At 38.9% G+C, this 23,277-nt stretch overlaps 2 protein-coding genes and 2 non-coding genes across 4 annotated transcripts; 3 read left to right on the forward strand and 1 right to left on the reverse strand.

The window, feature by feature from the left end:
• Positions 1-1,218: 1,218 nt before the first annotated feature.
• On the reverse strand, positions 1,219-7,559 carry rab13 (RAB13, member RAS oncogene family). Its single transcript, XM_074653565.1, has 8 exons — positions 7,112-7,559; positions 6,378-6,438; positions 5,990-6,050; positions 5,783-5,860; positions 4,004-4,093; positions 3,631-3,696; positions 3,420-3,470; positions 1,219-3,300 (listed from the first exon to the last, which is right to left on the reverse strand). Exons 1-8 carry the CDS (start codon positions 7,233-7,235, stop codon positions 3,229-3,231), a joined length of 603 nt encoding a protein of 200 aa, XP_074509666.1. The 5' UTR covers positions 7,236-7,559; the 3' UTR covers positions 1,219-3,228.
• Positions 7,560-9,756: 2,197 nt separating this feature from the next.
• On the forward strand, positions 9,757-14,954 carry rps27.2 (ribosomal protein S27, isoform 2). The gene is made up of 4 exons (XM_074653566.1): positions 9,757-9,864; positions 10,557-10,665; positions 11,679-11,789; positions 13,698-14,954. The coding sequence occupies exons 1-4, from the start codon at positions 9,859-9,861 to the stop codon at positions 13,724-13,726; spliced, it is 255 nt and encodes an 84-aa protein (XP_074509667.1). The 5' UTR covers positions 9,757-9,858; the 3' UTR covers positions 13,727-14,954.
• Positions 11,444-11,576, forward strand: LOC141779908 (small nucleolar RNA SNORA13). Its single transcript, XR_012596470.1, has one exon. It is a non-coding gene; the product is annotated as a small nucleolar RNA SNORA13 (small nucleolar RNA).
• Positions 13,108-13,240, forward strand: LOC141779901 (small nucleolar RNA SNORA13). The gene has a single exon (XR_012596462.1). It is a non-coding gene; the product is annotated as a small nucleolar RNA SNORA13 (small nucleolar RNA).
• Positions 14,955-23,277: the final 8,323 nt, after the last annotated feature.

The following is a 23,277-nucleotide window of genomic DNA, read 5'->3' on the forward strand; positions in this document are numbered from 1 at the left end:
TGGCTCTGTTTTCAGGCTTTAAAAAATCCTTTTATACTTTTCAAATATGAGGATTTGATGCTTTTCTTTATGATCTTGATAACAAATTGAATAATTGGACTCTGGGAAATAATAATGACCGTTTTTTACTATTTTGTGACACTCTTATAGATTAAACAATTAATAGGTTTATCAAGAATGTAGTTGACAGATTAATCGGAAGGAAGCAATAGTTGGTGGTATGAATAGTTAATTCCTTGATGATAGAACGATAAATGCATGAATGTATAGGATGATTTAAAGTGCGGGTATAGGCAGTATATTTTTGGCATCATTGGGCAAAAATTCCATAATAACCTTTCAGCATATTGTAATTCAAGTGTTCTGAGAGAAAAGTAGACTTCTACACCTCCTCATGGCTGTTTTCAGGCTTTAGAAAATCTACCCCGTGACGGGAGACTTTGGCCAATCACAGGTCTTTTCAGAGAGAGAGAGAACGTTCCTATTGGCTGTAAATCAATCACGAACTCCGATCAAACGGTCAAACTAGGCAGCGCTGATCAAATATGAATCAATATTTACTGTAATGTCTATTTCTCGCCACAAATCAGAAACATCTTGTAGTGTACTGTTTAGCTGTAAAATGAGAAAGTTTGCTGCGGCTGGTGGGCGGTGCCTGGTATTTCCTCAACTGATCTCAACATGGCTGCCGGTTTATACGTTTTATAAAAATAACTTTCTTTAATCATATTTGCTGCATTTCTACCCACTGCTGCTTTAGGTATGACAGTAATGAACCTGGGTGGTTAAACAGACACAAATGGCTACAACCACTCTGAGTCTAGCATTGATGAAGATTTTCTTGAAGATCTAGTAATTGTTAACTTATTACTGTTGTGTTAGATTTTTATGATGTCTTGATAAACTGCTGCTTGTTTTTAACTGGGCCTGTAAAGTGTCCTTGAGTGCTTTGAAAGACACCTATACATAAAACGCACTATTATTATTATTACAAAATAACAAGTACATTTCTAAAACAGATCATAGCAATGACCGAGAAGTTGTACAAAATAATACAAAAACAATACAAATCTGAGTTTCCTTCCTTTTCTCCTATTAAAGGGTGTTTTGGGGTGTTTTTATTAATCCAAATTGAAAAAAAGTCAGTTGTAATTTTGGGCTGTATAAATAAAATTGACTTGCCAACAAACTTCAACAAACTACAACACACTCATCGTGTTTTATTGTTTAGCATCTTTATTCATCAAGTGGCAGGTCTGTAAACTACATACAAAGTCTTGTGGCAGGTCTAAAAAGACACGTAATGTGAAAGAAATGCATAAAAAGCAGATAGAGGATATACAGTATGTCTGTCCGGATCAGATGAGCACCTTTAATCAGAGTCATTCTGAATGATCTGAAATTGCCTGAACAGGGAAACTGTCTTGTCAGATGTAGCTAATGTGTGGTAAAGTGTTTAGTAAGAGATTAACCAGGCACTTCAGATAAAAGGCACTAAATCAATTCAAAGTGAGGGACATGTGAGCGCTGCTGCCTTCCTCACATCCTGTCCATTCACTTGCTTTATCCATCATTCTTTCCTCCACCAGCTCATCTTCTCATATTGCACTTATCTCTGCTCCTATCGTCCACTTTCTCAATCAATTCATCTGTTAAAACAAAGCTTGTTTACCACCATTGTTTGTTTCAGACTAAACTCCATCGACTTGTTTAATTCATTAACGTGAGGAGCATGTTTTCATAACTTCTCATAGGATGTCCTATACTCAGGGTTTTATGTTAAATCGCATCTGTTACTGTAGATTCTGTTGAATGAATTAAAATACTGCACATAATGGAAATAAAGATAAGCACAACATAAATATAGAAAAGTTGACAACATCTAATCATGTTCAGTCTATGAAATCTCTGCAATATATTTATGGTCCACTACAATGAGGTGAAACAAGAAACTAGAAGGTAACCCAAAAATTGCAAAAACTCCTCGCGAGACTCGCTGCCCGACGACCTAACCTAACCTTAACCATTCAAGGTCAATGCCCAACCTTAAAGGTGCTCTATACGATATCCAGAGCATTAATATAGCAACAAACAACTATTATCTATGTAAAGATATAGAGGAGTTATGTCTACCTGAGCAGAGAACGAAGACGCTCTCCCTCTGTGTGTGTTGTGGTTCCAGCTTCTCCGTGCTTTGTTGACGTTGCCAGGCCGGCCGCACATGCTTTTAATGTATGTTCGTGCATATGAGCGAGAGCGGTGCATAGGCAATAGAAATGCTACCAATCTTGCATTTAGAATGTTTAACCATTTGAGGTCAATGCCTAACTATAACCATCTCGCGAGGGTTTTCGCAAGTTGTGGGTTACCTTCTAGACACGACCACAAATCATTGAATTTCACACAGTGAACTGACAAAACTGAAAGTGCATTCCAAATACATTTTAGGACTTATTAATCAATTTAACAATTCAGGAGAGTGTTTGCAATATGAAAATGTCCTAAGAAATGTCTTTTAACCTTCATGTTATAACAAAATGTTGGACGCAAATATCAAGAAACAAAAAAATAAAATCAATTTACCAATTCTGTCCAGTATTTAAACCATCAAACAGAATCTATGAGATGCCTGACCAGAAGCCTACTGTATGCATGCTGTAAGTGAATCAAAACACTTTCCATAAAACTCTTCCACTGCCCCTAAAAGCTACTATGCTGTATGTGCTCACACATAAGAAATGAATTGTGATTTTTTTTTTTGCATAGCTACCCAGTTTGACAAACACAGCTTTTTAAAGACAGTAAGCATTGCTGTTGGAGGGATGACAATGTGGTGATAAGCCAGAGAAATACAAGGCGGAAATAGAAATGTACAGCTTTACTAGACATGGCGGGAACTGCTTGGTGAAATGCTGCGTCATCTTTTTGGAGTCATCTAGGACCCCCACTCATGACAATAACACTATCACAGGAGATGTGGCAGAAGATATGTTTAGTGGGGAATACAGGCACAATCACCTCAACAACATTTCAGTACAAAGGTTTTTTTCTGGCAAAGTATGCTTTTGGGGAACAATAGTATTTTCGGTGTAAAATCTCCTGTATGTATTTGATATTTGAGCCCACCAGAGGGAGACAGAAAACCTGCTGTACTATTTTTCCTCAGTAATACTGAAGTGCTCTTCAACTTGTATGGCGCTTTCTTACGTTTGCTGGCCAGCGTCATATCTATAGAAGGACACATTTGGAGGATTTTTTCTCTGTACTGCTCGTGATTTTCACCTCTCGGCCTGCTGGGCCCTGTCACACAAGGAAATAAAGACAAAGAGATGGAATTACAGACACATCTAGTATATTATAAAGTATTATATTCAGGGAGGAACAAATGCTTCAGTTTGGAATTATTCGGTATAACTTACTGGTTTCTTGCTGGATTTCTGTAGTATGTCGTGTGCCAAAGACAGAAAAGACTAAAGGAAACATAGAAGGTGAAAAGAGTGAGAGAAAATGAAAGTTAAGTCTGCAGCATTTGTAGCATGTTAACACATCATAACAAAACACGCTCATAAGTTATAGTTTAATGAGGTATGAAGACACTGCTTTAGTCTTAGTGGTTACATTCCAGCTCACCTCGTTCACGTTAATGTTGGACTTTGCACTGGTCTCAAAGAACCTGATGCCGTGATCTTTTGCCAGCTGTAAACAACAGACAGAGCAGATTACAGTAGGTCAGGATGTGGCTAATAATCACTTCCTGCTTCTTATCTTAAGTAAATGTGAAGCGGAGACATCTAAAACTTGTGTGACACACTCAATCCCTTCCTCAAACAATCACTCAACTCTTGTATTTACAAGATGGAAAAAGTCAACAAGTCATAATTTCTATTGCCGCTTTGTCGCAATGCAACCTTTGACTGTTACCACTCCGTCACACCACACCACTGTTAATGTAACAGCAATGAAAAATAATACAACACACACGGAATAGTTAGGGTCATCTCACCTTTTCTCCTGTCTCCCTGGAAACTTTCCGCTTTGCTTCAATGTCACACTTATTGCCTAGTAACATTCGATTCACCCCAGCTGATGCATTCTGGGAAAGCAGGAATGCAGTTAATTGATTAGTTGAGTTCTTGTCAACAAGAAAGTTTGCTTAGCGTAGGGTATATTCAAGAAGAGATTAAAGTGAAGGAAAGCAGAGCAAGCATCTTTACATCAAGTCTGAACCGAACAACCAGAACGAGCTGATCTGCAGGGAAACTGTCTCTATATTTAAGGCCAGAATGTCCTCAATGAAATGATAAGAGACAATGATTCATTCAATTCAATTGGGCAAGTGCGTTCTGGCATTGAGCCTGTGGCATTTAATAAAGATCTAGGACGGATACATTCGTATATTTTGTTTCAGACACCTTAAAGGAACAGTGTGCAACATTCCGGCAGATCTATTAGCTGAAATGAAATATAATATTCATTCATGTTTTCATCAGTGTATAAACACCTGAAACTAAGAATCGTTGACCCCGACGGCACTGAGCTGTCTGGAGAGAAGGAGGAACTTCTACTGCCTTCAGCGGAGAAGGTGAGAAGATGTGGAGTTTTAAAGGAACAGTGTGTAACATTTTGGGGGATCTATTAGCAGAAATGGAATATAATATGTATAACTATGTTTTCATTAGTGTATAATCACCTGAAACTAAGAATTGTTGTGTTTTCGTTAGCTTAGAATGAGTCCTTCATATCTACATAGGGAGCGGGTCCTCTTCACGGAGTCCGCCGTGTTGCTCCGCCGTGTTTCTACAGTAGCCCAGAACGGACAAACCAAACACTGGCTCTAGAGAGAGCCTTTCACGTTTTCACGTTACCTGAAGGCCACCGTAAACACGCTTTTGAAACTGCAGTAATGAGCCTCAGAATGCAAAACCGTGGTACCGCCAGCCGCCGTCTGACCTCCGTTGCTCCTAAAGTAGTGTTATTATGGTAAGGATGGCCTCTGACAGAGGTGAACGGCCTTACCACGGTTTTGCACTCGGTGGCTCACGTTATCGCAGTCTTGGAAAGGGAGGAGTGAGCGGAGGGGTACTCAGTTGGTTGCAATCTGCAACCACACCACTAAATACTGCCAAATCCTACACACTGTACCTTTAAACCAAAATGCAATATGGACTAACACTTATCAAGTTTGGACCATAAACAAAAGGACTAGAATATTGCTCTACCCTATAAGAACAAAACTAATACATGACACTCTTAAAATTTGCATTCAAACAAGTAGGCAAGGTCTGCAGTTTTGACCAAAGCCCCAAATGCCTCCATACACATTAGCAAACCCCCAGGAGGAAGCAACACAAACCAAACCGTGCCAAATTATTTTAGGTTTTGGACTGCTATTCAAACAAATCAAGACATTTAAAGACATCACCTTGAGCTCTGGGAATTTACACTGTGGATTTTTCATAATATTCTGACATTTTATAGACAAAGCAATTAATGACTTAATTGAGAAAATGACCAGAGAAGAAGATTCATTGATAATGAAAATAATGGTTAGTTTCATCCTTAATTTGTTCAGTAGAAAGAAGTTCCAGTGACAACTAGGGGCTGTGATTTAGGTGAACTGACCCTTTAAAATCTCCAGTTGTGTAATGACCCTGCTCTGTTGTTGCAGCAGCGAGTAAAGGCCCGCCCCGTACTCATGACTAATATGCATCCAACTGACTAAGCACTGTTTTTTAAGTATTTCCTTGTTATTTTTGCCATGACTGAGTGGAAACAGCCTCACTTCTTTGATGCTCTTCATCCAGTTCTGGATGTTCTCGAAGGACTTCTCGTCTGTGATGTCGTACACCAGGATGATGCCCTGACATGGAGGCAAAGAGAGAGAGAGGATTTAAGGAAGTCAGTCAAAGGTACAGAGCGAACACAAAAGGCCCGGTGATGTCAGCCACGATTATCCAGTCTGCTTGTTCTGCAGGCGTCCTGTGCTCACCATGGCTCCTCTGTAGTAGGCTGTCGTAATGGTCTTGAACCTCTCCTGTCCTGCTGTGTCCCTGCACAAAGCACACACACACACACACACAGTCAGGCAAGCACATCACCATGCAAGAACTTTAAAATACAACCGTCAAAAGAATGTTGAAGCTGCAGGACGACGTGCATTTCACACTGCTATAGCAAGCTGAATTAATGTTGCTTGTATGACATGAAGTGACTCTCTGTGTGTGATGGATACTTGCACAATAAACCATCTGTCATATAAAGTCCTGATTTTGCAGAACAGGACGGGAGGGAGGTTCCTCTTTCCTCTCAGGAAAAATGAGCCAGAGAAAAAACAACACAGAACATTTCCATACAAGCAACCAACTGTCATCTCTTACCAGACTTGTAGTTTCACTTTCTTTCCATCAACTTCAATGGTTTTTACTTTAAAGTCGATGCCTATAGAAAGAGCAGAGGGGACAGAGAATGAGTTAAATACCTCAGATATGAACTAGAAACACACACACACACACACACACACACACACACACACACACATGTTACAGCATACAGTATATAGGTCACCCTCACATGGGTGGAGACTAAATTCATGGTGATTTTGACCCCCTTGGTGCACTCCCATCCACAAACAGACAGAATCTACAAGACAAATATTGAGTTTTCTTCCTCTGCTGGATGGACAAGCTGACAGACAGTGAGGGAAGCAGAGGAAGAGGGGGGTTATCCTGTGAAAAAAACAAAACTGTGCATGCCAGAAAGCCAACCATTCTTCTGGGAACGTGGAGATGGTAAAAAGAGATAGGAATGAGGGTGGGTGGACCCTCTGAGAGCCAAGTGAGAGGAATGAGATCTGAGGGAGAGATGGGGGAGAGAGGAAGAGACACATTCAACTAGAGGAAAAAAAGAGCAAATGATAAAAGACAGAATGAAAAAAAAAGAAATGAGAGAGCATGGACTAGTTCAGACATGAAAAGCAGGTCTGGGAAACCAGTTTGTACAGCATCACATATAAGAGGAAGAAGGAAAATGTCAGCAAATGTTTGCCCTATAACTTTCAGAGAGGCCAATCATGAAGCTGGTAACAAGTATGTTAGAAGGAAAACACACGTACCGATGGTGGAAATGTACGTGGAGTTGAAATTGTCCTCAGCAAAGCGGATGATCAGACATGTTTTGCCTACTCCGCTGTCTCCGATGAGCAACAGTTTGTAAAGGAAATCATACTTTTTCGCCATAGTTGGGAGTTGTTTTCTTCAAAGTTAAAAGCTTCAAGAGGAAAAAAGTTTCTCTCTCTGGAAGAACTTAATGTGATTAAAATGAAGCAGGCTTTTTTAAAAGTCCATGTAAGTGGATCCTCTTTTCCTTTTTTCTCCTCTCAGTCTCTCAGTCTTGTCACCGGTGAATTCCGATCCCCCTCAGTGCCTCTGAGCTCTGTTTGGACTGATAACAACATAAACTCCATCCGAAGTTTAACTCCTGACGATCTAGTCTTCAAATCTATTCCAGATCCATGTTGCTTTCATCCAGAAGTCAATAATCACACGTACTGAAGGTGGCTACGTGTGTTTTTTTCTCTTCCCAGATCCGCTGAAGGTCTACGTAGTGTGGGAGTAGCTCCATGGGAGTAGCGGATCAGACCTGCTGCAGGTTACCCAGCATGAACACTAGGTGGTGCTGTTTATCCAGAGAACAGAAGCGTAAACTCGTAGATTGGTGAGCCTGGTTTGATAACTCAGAGCTTATTATGGCCTTTTCTATCCATATAGGCAGTTATCACTGGAGGGAGGAGAGAGGAGATGGAGGAGGAGCCCAGTTGGTGTTGAGGCAGGTATATTATTTCTTTATATTAATCTTGTCTCTAGGTGGAGGCTTCAGATAAGCCCAGTGTTTTTTTTTTGCCTCTTCCTGCACTTTATATTATTCATTTATTTTTTTTGTTATGTTATATAGTCTTAAATTGTGCAAAACAAATAAACAAAGCATAGCCCATTCCTGGCCAGTTGAGGAGTTTTTCTTTTTTTCTATTCTTGTTTATATATATATATCTATATATATATATCTATATATATATAGATATATATATAAACAAGAATATATATATATATATATTGTATATATATATATCTTTTCTCTCTCTCTCTTTTTCTTCTTCTTTCTTTTCCTCATAACAAAATAAAATGAAATATGGATAAAACAAAATAGAGAAAAAAATAAATAAAAAAAATAAATAAGTAAGTAAAAAAACAAAAAAATGAAAAATAAAAAATAAAGAAAATAAATAAAAAAATAAAGAAAACTTAAAAAAAAGCCAACTTAACAGGGCAAGATCAATATCATATGATTGCGCTATTTAAAAAAATATTTTTATGTTATTTTTTTCTGTAACTTTACCTCTAGGGGTGGGAAGAAGGTTGGACCTGTCTCTGTGTGGGAGGTGATGTGTATGTGTGTATTTATGTATGTATGTATATATTAAATGTTGAATGTAAGATATATATATTTTTTTGTATTATAGCATCGGTGTTATGTTTTGTTATGTTTGTTACGCTATGTCTGGAAAAAAAGGAATAAAAAGAATTTGGCCCAAAAAAACCCCCAAGAAAAACAATCCAAAATCTTGCAAGTTGAAAATAATACACGTTTATTGTCTGGACACATAATTAACTATTGTTCTGGAGAATTAACAGTTAAACGCTACATTAAAATATTTTATAATATTTTATAAAATGGAAAAGTGTAATTCAAGAAGTAAAAGTTATGGAAAAAGGAACTCACAAAATAAGGAATATTGGTGATGTTTTTATGAAGAGATGGAGTCTAACAGAAGGAAAAATATAGCTACATGGGTTAACACACATGCACATATACATATGCTTGGAGGTGACCTGACGTGAAGGAGGATGCATATGTGTGCCCATGTAAATGATATTACTATATATTTGCACCCCCTCCCTCCCCCTCTTTTTATTTTCTATTAACTTATTTGTTTATTTCATTTATTATTATTACTCTCTTATTTTTGTATCATTATTGTTTTTGTGTTTTTTTTTTATTATATTCTTTCTTTATTATTATTATTATTATTATTATTATTATTATTATTATTTCTTTTCTTAATTTTATTTCAATTTTGAATGTTGAAGTTGTTTTCTCTAGTGTACTTAATGAGTTCGTCTATAAGCTCAACTACTTAAAAAATGGTTTATAAACTATTGTAATTACGAACTGTAAATTGCATAAATGAAAACAACCTCGAAAAAAGGGAAAGAATAAAGTATAAAAAAATATAATAAATAAACGCTACATGAAAATAAAGAAAACATTAAAATATTAAATAGCTACCATTCGAATACAGTATATATATACATATATATATATACATATATATAAAAATATATATATATATATATATATATATATGTATATATATAAAATAGATTTTATTTTATTTTATTGTTTTAAATTCTATTTCTTTTATTTGTGTATAAGTTTCTTTGTACCGAGAATGTTATTATTGGGGACGTTTGTGAATGTTAGTTCTGTTGTTTTTCAAAATGAACAAAAAAACAATAAATATAATATTGAAAAAAAAAAAGCTACCATTTGGTGTATTATAACCAAAAACAGTTTTTTTCATTCATTTTTGACAGGTAGCCTACGTTGAACGTAATCACTCACAAATACCCCATGAAATAGAAATTAGTGGATGTTAAAAAATATATATATTAAAAAAAAAAAAAAAAAAAAAAAAAAAAAAGTAACATTCTTCTTCTTCATCCGGGTCTTTTACCCATCAGCCCAAGGTTTCCGGTGCGTCGTCAGTTTGATTTTCCTGTGAGCATCTCTCAACACGCAGACATGCCTGTAAGTACCACCAGTATTTATACCAGCCAGCAATCGTTAAAATGTGTTTTAATGGGGGTAATTTAATAGGATATAGAACAGTGCTTTGTTCTTGTCGGAACCAACGTGTTTATCTCTGTGATGTGAACGTAAAGATGTGAACACGGACACAATATGGCGAGACACGTGTGCGACAAAGCAGCCCACGCGGCTCCCTCATGACTATCAGTTCAGAGGCTTAAAACTCAACTTATGAACACATCTGTCTGAAAATAACAACTGTAATTGCTCTAAAATTGTCGTCCATTTCACATTATATATTATTGTATATGTATATGCTTGTTTCTTTATCCCTGTTTCTTTATTTGCCCATCCTATTGTTTTTTTATTTAATTATTTATGTTTCATTGTATTCTGCTGTCTATGATGTGAATTTTCTTGGAAAGCATTTTGTGCTTTGGGCTTGAAAAGTGCTCTACAAATAAAATGTTTTATTATTATTATTATTATTATTATTAGCACTTTTACTTTCATTTTTAATTTTATTTCCTCATTTGAAAGCTGTAAAGAGATCTCGACCTTTGCATCCTGTAATCATGATGTCAAGTTAATTAGTAGCTCTGATCAAAACTGAAATGTGTCCTCTAAAGTGATTTTGTAGATGAATCTAGACTAGTATTCAGCTAAAAATGTTGTCTTTGATTTCCTTTCAGCTCGCAAAGGATCTGTTGCACCCGAGCTCTGAGGAGGAAAAGAGGACACACAAGAAAAAACGTCTTGTTCAGAGTCCTAATTCCTATTTTATGGATGTCAAATGTCCAGGTCAGTTTGTTTACGTCTCGTATATAATTTAGATAATAGAGAAATTAATGTATAAAGCACACAGTACTATGCCTAACAATTTCATATTACAGTATTGAGACTTTAGATTTATGAGGGAAATTTACTTCAATGCAAATATATCCTCCTGAGACCCAGCCCATTGACATGTGTCCTATTTAGTGGACATTTTGTGCACGTGCATCTCCTTTTACGCTTTTGACTTACTCTATCAACCCCTGGGGTATTGTAAAGAGGACATCATGGGCTTTCCAGTGATATGTCATGTGTTGTTGTTATTTAAATCAAGTTGAATGTATTCTTGGTTTAATATCACTCTATAGCCATTCATATTTTGTATCTTCTAAATTCGGCTGTCTTTTCACACTGAAATGGTCCACCACAGTGGACATACTGTAAAATTAGAAATAAAAATTAAAAAGTCTAAATTGTAAGATTTTCTTTTAACCCTAAATGGGAAGGAAATCTCACAAAAAAATAAATTGGAAGACCCTTTTCTTTATTCCCAGGAGGATATAGGAGAAAAAATAATGTAGAACTTTTGGGCACAATAAAAAAAATAGTTACAACCTGTACTCTTTTAGTGATATTTTAGTACATTTTACTACAATATAAATTTTAATATTTAAAAAAATAAAAATGAAATCCCTAAATGCAGGACTTTAAATTGAATTTGCTTATAATTTAGTTGTGATTTTGATAATTTTATTTATATAATGGATTGAAGTACGCCTCCCACTTTATTTGTAATAAAAATATTTGCCTTTATGTGTTGCCCTTTCACTGCTCCCTTAGTGATCGGGGTGTCAAATAAGGCATACAATGACACTTGTGACTGTCTGGTAAATGAGTTTCAAGTGACTTCTTTTACACAAACAGCTGCAAGGACACATCAGTAATCCAGAAACATGTGATTATGAAGTGGTTGTTATGTTCTTGGCTGTTGTTTCATCGCTGACCCGTCCAATGATTTGTATGTGTGTGTTTATCTGCAGGTTGCTACAAAATCACCACAGTGTTCAGTCACGCTCAGACTGTGGTGCTGTGTGTCGGCTGTTCCACGGTCCTCTGCCAGCCTACGGGAGGGAAAGCTCGCCTTACAGAAGGTAACCAACGTGCACAGTGAAGAAACAGTCTACCTGTTCATGATAATTATAGTGTTGTAGCACAACACATCCACGCCAAAACCTTTAAAAATGCATACAGATACATACTGTAGATGCCACTTATTATTACTTAATTGTTATGACAAAGGCACCACATGTACCTGAACAATACAGTTCTTTACAGGCCTAAAACTGAGACCCAAACCCAGCCTGTGTACCCATGTCTTTAAGACCCATCCTGGCTGAAACCTGACTGGTACTGCCTAAGTTCAGACCTAAAATGATATATATTTGATTTATTATCTATATCCATCACTGACAGTTAACCTGCAAGGCTAATGCATCTTATCTACTTGCAACTAGGGCTGTCAATGATCAAGATATTTAATCGCGATTAACCACAGGATTGTCCATAGTTAATTGCGATTAATCACACATTTTTTATCGGTTCAAAATGTACCTTAAAGTGGGATTTGTCAAGTATTTAATACTCTTATCAACATGGGAGTGGGTTAATATGCTTGCTTTATGCAAATGTATGTAAATATTTATTATTGGAAATCAATTAACAACACAAAACAATGACAAATATTGTCCAGAAACCCTCACAGGTACTGCATTTAGCATACAAAATATGCTCAAGTCATAACATGGCAAACTCAAGCCCAACAGGCAACAACAGCTGTCAGTGTGCTGACTTGACTGTGACTTCCCCCAAACTGCATGTGATTATCATAAAGTGGGCATCCATAGAACCCATGACCATGACAGTTTTTCCTCGCCAAACTTTAGTGCAAGTTTGGAGCGTTATTTAGCCTCCTTCGCGACAAGCAAATATGACATGGCTGGTACCAATGGATTGCTTGGGTTTTCTAGTTTCATATGACACCATCTTCACTCTAGCTTTAGCTTTAATCTTCACTCTGAGCCTAAACAACCTAAAAAAACAAGAGTTGCGTTACAGAAATTAGTGGCGTTAAAACAAATGTATTTATTATCGCGGTCACTTTGACAGCGCTACTTGCAACTCATGACATGCATCGACAAGGCTGGATTACCCGGCAAAGTGAGCAACTTGCTCTAGGGCAGAGCCCCAGGTGTGTTACTGTGTGGTTTTTGGTAATTCAATTGATTGCAAATTATAACATTTTCAATTTTAAACATGAAACTGGCCAAAGCCCAAAGCTTTGGGCAGAAAAAAAGGTCCCAAAACTCAATCATTTGTTTGGCCTGTTGGGTTGGAGTCAGGTAGCAGAACTTCGCTGTACAATACACTCAACTGTATCCTCAACACACCTCAGACTGACACCTATACATTTGCCTTTGTGTTGCCCTTTCATTGTGTTCTGTATGAAAAGGGGTGTCAACTAAGGCATACAGTGACTCTTGCGGTTGTGACAGAAATTCATCATCATTGATTTATTTCTACACAGTCGACTGCAAGCACAAATGCCTTTTTCATTCAGACATTTGTTTAGACTTCTTTCAGCAAGTACAACATGAAATAGTTTCAGAATAGCTAATCCTTTTATTTCTGATAAAAGATGGATCAGAATTGCTTCATCATTCAGATTACATTCAAAAAATTATTATTCTGTATACACGATGTTGGTGAATTGGTTGGGCTTAAGGTCAAGGTTTGTTTTTACTGACGCGCTCAACGTCCCAGCCACTTGGTCCTATGCTCTGCTGCCGTGGTAACCAAGCACTAGTCAGTGCGCTCTGCTTTGAGTTCTAAAGGTATTTCTAATATGTTGTCTATCGTTGATATAACAGGTTGGACAATTAGTTAAAACACAATAGACAGCACCACAAATCAATCCGCACAAACTAAACATAACATTCATTTTTTTTTAATGAAAGAGTTTCTGTTAATATTACTCAAAGTCGTCCTCTGTCTTTCCACAGGATGCTCATTCAGGAGGAAACCGCACTAGTTTGACCCGACGTGGTTGGACACAGTTGAGGAGGAGCAAGAACAGCGCTTGATGGACATCAAGTAACACTGCCATGGAGCTGATGCAGCAAAAGAGGAAATGGAGAGCGGGAATACAAATCATGTAATATAAGAAGTCTCTATAGAATATGCAAAGAGAAATAGTTGGTGTAGTTGAGACCAGACTTGACACCACATATCCATTAATTCCTCTCTCTTAATAAACTTAGGTTGTTTGTTTTGGTAAAACAATCTTGCATGTTTGTCATCCAGTTTGTTCTTTTCACCTCGTGAAGGTTGTTGGATGTCATTTGTCTGGTAAAAGACTTGTTAGCTCAGGACCCCTTAAAATGTGCTGCTAAAGAGGCATTTGGTTTCCTCCGAGTGCACAGATGTGTGGCCTCAACAGTTTTTCGTGGCGACGGATTTGCATTTGTTTGCATTACACCCTCAATGGTTAAGCACAAATATTTACAGGGAGATGAGGGTGTGTGATAAGCCTTGCAAATATTGTCCACTAGTTGCTCAGCACTATTGATTTATGCAGATTTTAAAACACTAGACCAGTTCTAGGAAAGGAGACACACTGGCTGAAATTGCATTCAAGAAGAGCTGTCCCTAACTGCAGGTTTACTATGTTAAAGCTGCACTCAGCATAATCGAATGTTGGTTGATGTGTGTTAGATCTGGTAATAAATCCAGACACTAAATACATATATACAGTACCTGTATATGGCAAGTTAATACCACAGTGGAGTACAGCATTTTATTGAGACAATGATGTCATCAGTGGTGTTGGTCCAGGCCCACTCTCACTCTGAACGAGGGTTGATTCAGGGAAAGTCATCACTGGCTCTGCTTCTGTTTCCTGATGCTTGTAAAACACAGAACACACAGTGATGTGACGCTAAATGTCCTCATGAATGATTATGGTTGTGAATTTACATGTGCTTGCAAGCTTCCTGTGAAAATGATAACGTGGGATGAATTCTTGTGAAGTTGCAAAAACAATCAGACTGGCTTGGTTGGAGATAAATCAGCTAAAATCATTTGTGTCCTCCAGTTTACTCAGATTTAGTTTAGGCTGTGTGGGCCAGTTGCACAGTCTGAACACTGAATAAAGAAATTAATTTAGCAGAGCAAGTGAATGATAACTTTCTCGTTGCTATGGTGACATTTTTCTTATGTCTTGCTTGTATACGGCTTAAAAAATAAAATAATGAATAATATGATTCTGATGTGTCTCCTGGTTACTGAGTGACTAATACAGCATAAACATGTCAAACATTCATTCTACCACTGCCATTTTAAACAACACAATTTACTCCGTAGTTCTCACTCAACTGAAATGTTCTAATGGATTAATGGTCACATAAATTTATATACACACATCTTGTATGATCTTGTTTTCACGGCAGAGTATCTGAAAAGTCTTAAGCATTTGAATTTCCTCAAAAAAAGGCCTTAGAAGTTATTAAAAACTATTCAAAAGTCTAAAATAGTTTCTCTTGTTTGCTAGACATCCATTTTAATCGTACATTTTTTTGTTTTTTTTCTATCCGATTGCGGGCTGTCTGGAGACACTACAAACTAAAAGTGGGATTGTTGCGACAGATCTGTAGCAAAAAATCACCACTGCTTGCTACAGGAACTAGGAATCTCATGAGCAAATGAAGATTTGTACAAAAACTAGAATGCATTTATCATTTTATTTGGTTAATCCATCCGATTTTGCCACTTATCTGGATACACGTCGCACCAATTTAATTAATTGTATCATTAGGGAATATTGATGTATACTGCTGGGAAGTAATGAAAAAAATGTGATATGATAAATAATTCTAGGCATTATGGTCCCTACTGGTTTTCCATAATTCTTTCATACTTTAGCCGGCATGACTGTGAAACGGGTAATAAATTGTATTCTAAAGCCATAAATTTAACTTTGTGTACCCTGCAGAAACCCTGTGTCTAGGTATCCTTATCCAATTTATTACCCAAACAGATTTCATCTAATGAAGGACAGGATTAGGACTGAACCCTGTCCAGTGAGGTGGTGACAGGCAGTGCTATTGAGGAGCTCTCCTCTAAGTATCAGGATACAGAAGTGGGAATAATTAATTAATGCTAAATTAAGTATTACAGTTTTTCTCGATTGTTTACACACATTTTCTGAAAGCATGCCTCATACTCTCAGAACTCTACACACAAATCAAAAAACACACACACAATGGGCAAAACCCCTCAATTCTACTGCAAAATGAAACTTTACATTCAAATCAATGTTATTTCTTCTCAAAATGGTATTTTGTTTTCAAATGACACACACAAACCATCATATGAATAGACATTTATAAGAACCAGTTGAACACTGATGTGCTCAATGTAAAACACTATGATGAATGGAAAACACTTCTTCTCCATTCATCATAATGACTTAGGCCTTTTTTTTGTTCAGTGTTACACTTACTACAGACAGTACATACATAAGTGTGTTGTAAAATATTTTAGAATATTGTTTTTATACTCAGAACACACAAATACACAGTAACAAATATATTTTATTTTCCCCACAAAAACAATGTACCAACCAACACAAAGTTGCACATACAGTGGAAAAAAAAAAACTATGCTGCATCCTCTCTTCTGTTTCGGTCTGGCCACAGCACCTCATCCACATCACAAGCAATGTTTTCCCTGGCCAAGCAGCGGGGGAAATATCGCTTAGCATGTCAAATCCAGCCATGAAAAGCATCAACTGATTGCTAATTGTAACACTGTGTGACAGGTGTTTGCCCATGTGATGAGTCAGTGTGCATAGTAGGGCAATTGACTTTAGAATTTTGAATGACAGTGTGTTCCTTGTGAAAACGAGATTTTCTTCATGAAAATTGTGCCAAATGCAGAGAATTGTGTGTAGTGTTTTGAAAAAAGTGTGTTTTAGAACTGCAATTTGAGTGTAAAGCAGGAATTGTGCTTGTAGTTTAGCAGAATTGGTTCATGGGGTTGGTGCATGAGTTACATGTTGTGGTCATTGTGTGTCAAGTACCAGTATTTGTGTGTAAACAATTGAGAAAAACTGTAAAGGTCCCATCATGTTTTGTTATTATAAAGCAGGCTTAAGTCCTATATAAATACTGTGAAAGTATCGAAACACTCAATCCACAGGGAAATACACACAGCCCGTATTCAGAAACTCTGCATTTGAAACAAGCTGTCAGGATTTCTGTCCATTCGTGATGTCACAAATATACAATATTTAGACCCTTGACATAATTTTAAACGTAAACATTCTAAATGTGTCCCAGTTTATTTCCTGGTTGCAGTGAATGTGAATGTCATCATCTGACAGGAAGTACACATGGACCCAAGCTGTTGCCCAGCAACGCAATTCTGTTGCAATTTGGTTGCAATTCTGTTGCAATTCTGTCAAAATGCGCTAAAACGGAGCGTTTCAGACAGAAGGTAAATACATGTATATTCAGTCCGACAGTATGAGGATTTTTTTTTTTTTTTTTTTTTAACATTACAGCATGTAAACATGTTCTAGTAGAAACACAAAATACAAGTATGAACCTGAAAATGAGGACAATACGGGACCTTTAAGATTGAACAATCCAACTAAAGTGAACCTTTCGTTTCAACTTTCAAAATGAAGTGTCTACAGATAATGGCAGCTCTCCAAACAGCTTGTTTAGTCTGTAAGCAGCATTAATTCATGTCGAGGCAGTAGATGCAGAGATTTTATACTAACTCATTGAATTTGCTTTTAGGTTATGATACTTTAAATACACTCTTGAGGCTCAATGAAGAGTTTTAAAAGGCTGTGTAACAAACTGTGGGTGTATGTCTGTGTGTGACACACCTTGAGGGATGGGAGCAATTCCTTGGCATCCATCACAGTAAGCTCAACCCCGGGCTGAAGGCCGGTTAGGGACAGGGCTGACATGGAGCAGTGGAATGCTGGCGGGTAGGGCAGCGTCTCTGGGACACCTGGAGCAGCAGTGACAGAGAGTGACTGACCCTGCAAAGAGGCTCAGAGAGAGAAATGAGAGGCTCAGGAGAGAGCAGCTGGAAAACAGACCCTTCCTGAGTGGACAGACACTCGACATCTGTACACACCTGCAGGGAATAAAAGATAGAGGAATAATACACTTTGTTAGTACAGTGAAACTCTGCATAGTCATGTATTATAAAGGACTATGTGTTACATGCCTTTGCCCAATATCAGCTGGGATTGGCAGATAATGGATGGATGGATGGATATGTGTTACATGTGTTACTGGTATTGTGATCATAGTTTGGTGATACTTTCAGGACTGACTGTAAAATGTTAAGTTGCAGGTAGGGGGTGCTGCAGGGCAACGTCTGAGGGTGCAGTCTTACTCCCTGTAGCTGTCCTTTTTGATAACATACTACATGAAGCTGATAAACACACATTAAGAGTAATAAGAAAACAGAAGATGCATATGGGTGAGATTGATGGTTGATATTGGTTTATTTTGGTCCTCACATGCTTTAGTTTGACGTGTAAAAATGTGATGTGTGTTTGCGCAAAGACAGACGCTGACTGGTGTTTGTGTTTCAGGTATTTAGGGTTGTGTTGAATTCCTTGGGAATGGAATATTGCAAGGCCGTTTGGTCAAAGGACTTATTCTTCAGAGGTGATAGGATAAAGACACAGTCCCATTATACACAATCAAGTCAAGCCACAAACTCTGTCCATTTGTGTATTTATCCATACATCTATAAATAAGCCTTGCTGTTCTTCCTCAAGCCTGTACTCGACCATCACTGTCCCAAGATGCTCTAGGGCTGCCCTGAGACACCTGATTAAAACACCTGTCAGCTCTGAGCGACAATTTGGTTTGCTGTATGCCCTCCTGTTTGTGTGCATTTCCTGTCTGACTGGAGACAGACAGGCAGAGATAGCAGGATGGACATAAAGGGGAGTGTGGCCACTGAGGAAGGTGTTGGTGGAGTCCACTGGCACTCCTAAAACTCTTTGTCCTGCAGACAAAGTCTGGACACCAAAAGATATCTGTCAAAAAATCTGAAGTAATTCGTGCCAGGTCATCTCTGAGTGGGAGGCAGAGAGGAGGATGAGACGGGAGGATCGATAGCCAAGGGCAGAAAAATCATTCTGAGATATGGCCAGATGAGCTTTTACAGTATTGATCTGAGCAGTTTGCATTATTATCCCCGTTTTAAATCGGGGCAAAACGAAAGTTGTAGAATGAAAAAGTGGTATGACAGAGGATTGGAACCAGAAACTGTGTAGAGATTACAAGAGTGTGGGGGCGAGGAAGTGTGTGTGTGTGTAGAACTATTGCACAAGGTTGTCACAGAAGAGCACCCTATGACAAAAGGGAAGACAGGCTGACTTGGCCCTCCAACGCTGCACAGGGAATGAAAGCCCTGAATAGAAGCACGAACCACACTGGAGAGACCTAGATCACGCCACGCACGCAGCATTTTGTTTGTTTGAGTTTGTCCTTTGCCAAGGACAGAGCCATTACACATCATTAGCATCCAGTGCACTGACCTGAACACTGATGAGCAGGGTCTGGCTGACCCCGCGTCTCCATGACAACGACCTCCAGCAGAGCAGAGCCAGTGTCTGGGCCACTCGTCTGAACCCCCCGGGTGTCCACAGTGACAAGCCGCGTCCTGCCACACACTGACACAGAGCGCTGTGCGCCGGGCAGATGGCATCTCTGGTACAAGACAACAACACACAGTGGACAGACAGACTCTTGATTTCTGGGTATTTTCCATTGCTAATACACGTACACACCCACACACAAACACGTGCACATGGAATCTACTGGTATTCGATTTGAAGATTAAAAACAACAGAAAATTTGATTTAAAAAAGGATTAATGCCAAAATGCAGGTGGTAACTGGATTGTAAAAACACCATTTGCAGCACACTCAGTTTAATTGCTTATTATATTGGTAATAGCTTTGATGACTGGTTGATCTGTAGCATAATCAGCAGGCAAATTGTATTATCTCCCCATTTGCCCCGATTATCCTGAACTGTCTTTGCTTCATGACAGGATCCTGTTTAACGTAAACTGCATTGAACAGCAGTGACAGGAATCTTTCTGCTGCATGGAAACCCACAATCTGAGTGAAAAACAGTTTAAACTGATCTAATACAGTCACACTGTGCTACATAGAGTGAGACTGAAGGGAAGACGGACAGCAAAAGAAAGATATTTTGGTTTGACAGGTTTGACGTCTTCCATGTCTAGGTAAACATGATGCAATATGAGTGTAAGTGTGTCCTTCGTGGGTTACATCAGGAGGGCTGTAAAGGTTTAGGGTGGGTCTGCTTTGCTGCATATCTTTCACCATCTCTCAGAGGCAGTCAGTAGTAGTGGCCCCTGAGCTCTACAGTCACCAAAGATGATAAATAAAACATATGCTTAAAGACACACACAGACATCTGCTCCATGCACACCATACTACATGCACATACACACATATGCACACAAGCTTGCACATAGAAACAAACTGGAACACACACACACACTACACACACCTCCGCAGGAGCGAGGGTCACTGTGATGGATGCTATCCCTGAATGGCCGCGAGTATTAAAAACCTGGCGACCTGGTAAAAACAATCAGTCATGTCAGTTTGTCACAGCTTGGAATTAATCATTCCTGTGTCTGTGATCATTTCCTGCATTAATTATTCTGACCATGTAGCTTAAATAGTCTGCGTGCTGTGAGTGTGTCTGCCAGCAGGATGTGTGAAAGAACATTTAGGGAGGTGAAGAGGAGTTTGAGGATTCACCGAGAGGGAGGGGAGGGAGGGGAGGTTGTCAAACTGCATCCCCTTCTGGTCAAACCCGGATAACTGCAGCTCTACATCCTTTCAACATGACAGTGAGGAGAACAGAGAGGAGAAAGCTACAGAAGGAGGGAGAGGATGGACACAGGAATAAATCATTTCTAGTGCAGCTCTTTTTGGTGGTGAAAATACAAAAAATATTTGTTCAGATCATTTAGCAAAGCAGTGAATAGCATGAGGGAAATGAGTTGGAGGGAGACAAACAGGGGGAAGATGTAAACACAGGCTGTTCCAACCTACTGAGATTGTTTGAGCACACTTCTTTGTGTTGGCTAATTGCAGCCTATAGCTCCTAATGGATGAGACAGCTAATGTGTTCGGGCTGTTGTCAATAGTTTGCATGGGAGAAGGGCTCAGAAAATGTAAATACATAATCACTAGCCAGATGCCACTCAGTTGTTTTGGTTAGCCAAGTTGTTACAGAGTGTGTTTACACAGGCGGCAAATGGATTATTTCCCCTGTCAGAAAAGTTCTGCTGTCAGAAAAAATGCATTTGATGAGTATACTCATACATATTTCAACTGGTAGTTGACAGAAAAAAACCAAGTAAATAAATTCTGTATTTGAGCAATAATTTATGAAGGATATGTCTCAAAAGTAAATAGATGCAGTAGGCCTACTTGCAAAAATGATGAATCTAATGCCTGTGCTACTGTATGTGATATAGAGCTGATACAAAAGTTCAATTTAGCTTCTTTCCTTTATGCATCCATCCATCCATTGTCCATACCTATTAATTCCTACTCACGGTCATAGCGACCTAGGATCCATCCATGCATGCATTTGGCGGAAGACGAGGAAAACACAGACACACTCAAAACAATAGGCAATTTATAGTCTCCAGTCCACCTGACCTACATTCCTCTGGAAAGTGAGAGCAGCACCACAGCAGCACATAGAGACAGACACAACCTCCACACAGAAAGGCAGAATAAAAACACTATTCTTATCTATGTAACACAAAACCCCTTATTTGTGTTGACATCATAACATTCATCAGGCGCCAAACAGTCATATTATTAAGTGTCAAATTGTGAAATAAGAGACATCATGCAATGACTAAAATATGCTGTATGCATTCATCCTAAAAAACAATGTAAATCCTGAATTGTTGATCAAAATACTAAAGCACTAAATAATTACTTTGCCATTGATGGCACTTCAGTGCAGTATGAATTTAAAAATATAATGAAATCTTGAGGGATTCACATTTTTTTCCCCCACATTACATCATGTGCCGCTACATCAATTTGACTTGAATGCCCAATTTGTGAAACAGCCTATTCCTGTCGGAATCACCCAATCAACAGCTTTCTCTGAGCTCATTAAAAAGAGAGAGTCGGTGTGAAGGACACGCTGATTGCTAATCAACAGTTTCCCAATTGTGCACGTGTGAGTGTGTTTTTGTGACTCCCCTTGCTCGGCATCCTTTCTAGTCTGTGCGAGGAAACTCCCTTCTGATACAGACACAGACGGTTGCTATGGAAACCGACATCAATTTTCAGTAACTGGGCAGGGATGGAAGGAGGTAGAGAGAGGCGGGGGGCGGGTAAAAGCACAGAGTTGAAATGAATAAGAAATTATAATGTAATCCTCTCTCTGTGTGTGTGTGTGTGTGTGTGTGTGTGTGTGTGTGTGTGTGTGTGTGTGTGTGTGTGTGTGTGTGTGTGAGCATGCGTGCAAGTCCGAAAGTCTCAGTGTCTGTCTAGTGGAGTGCATAAGTGTGATAAGCAGAAGAAGGTATAGCTCTAGCAGCAGGGAGGCACGATAGAAACGGGAATAAAAAAGGAGGAAATGAAACTAAATGAAGAAACTTGCTGTGCTTTGTGGGATACTGGGACTGAGGGCAGGGTTTAGACTGGACGGAGGAGGAGGAGGAAGAAGAGGGGGGTACCAAGAAGCAAGGGAGCTACAGCTTACTTTCAGCCTCTTCTCCTCCTTTGAGGGCTGGTGGTTAGGGGCCTGAAGTTGTACTGATGTCAAAAGATAACTGTAGAGAAGGCCTGCGATGCTAAAAATATCTCATTTGACTTGAACCACATACCGGAGTCCCACCTGGATGCTGGGAGCCAGACGAGTAGCACGGCTGGCATGCTGCTGATTGATCCTAGACTCTAATTGGCTGACTGTCTCCACCATCCAGCCTGTCCACATCCTCCTCCACGGGGCCAGAGGCCACGACTTGGGACCTGCTTCATATACAATGAGGCGTGACACTCTCACGGAGGGCAACGCCTCACATACAGAAACCTAGAGAAAAAGAAAAGAGAGAGAACAAAAGCAACACAATCAGAGAGAAAAAGAAAGAGTGATTTGGTAATTAAATGTGTGAGTGGCACGGGCCCCGTCTGTGAGTGTAGTATGCAGAGGAGTTACAGGTAGCCGAGTTATGTCAGTGCAAGTGGCAACAGTAGAAGTCCTGTCAGGGGAGGAAGCGGAGCACAACTCCCCTGTGGCTTCATTAAAAACCCCATCGTCTCTCTCTTCATCCAGATTCAACAGAACAGTCTGAAAAATAGATCAATTAACAACCTCTGCTCTCTTACTCCTTCTCTTTCTTTGTCTCACACACACACACACACACACACATGCAGGCACGTCCCCTGCACGCAGCCTGAGGGGAGAGTGGGCGGCCAGCGTTGCCATGGAGCTAATATTGTACTGGTCCGTTTCTGTGATGATGGTG

The sequence above is a fragment of the Sebastes fasciatus genome, chromosome 12 (assembly GCF_043250625.1).
Source record: "Sebastes fasciatus isolate fSebFas1 chromosome 12, fSebFas1.pri, whole genome shotgun sequence".
NCBI lineage: Eukaryota > Metazoa > Chordata > Actinopteri > Perciformes > Sebastidae > Sebastes > Sebastes fasciatus.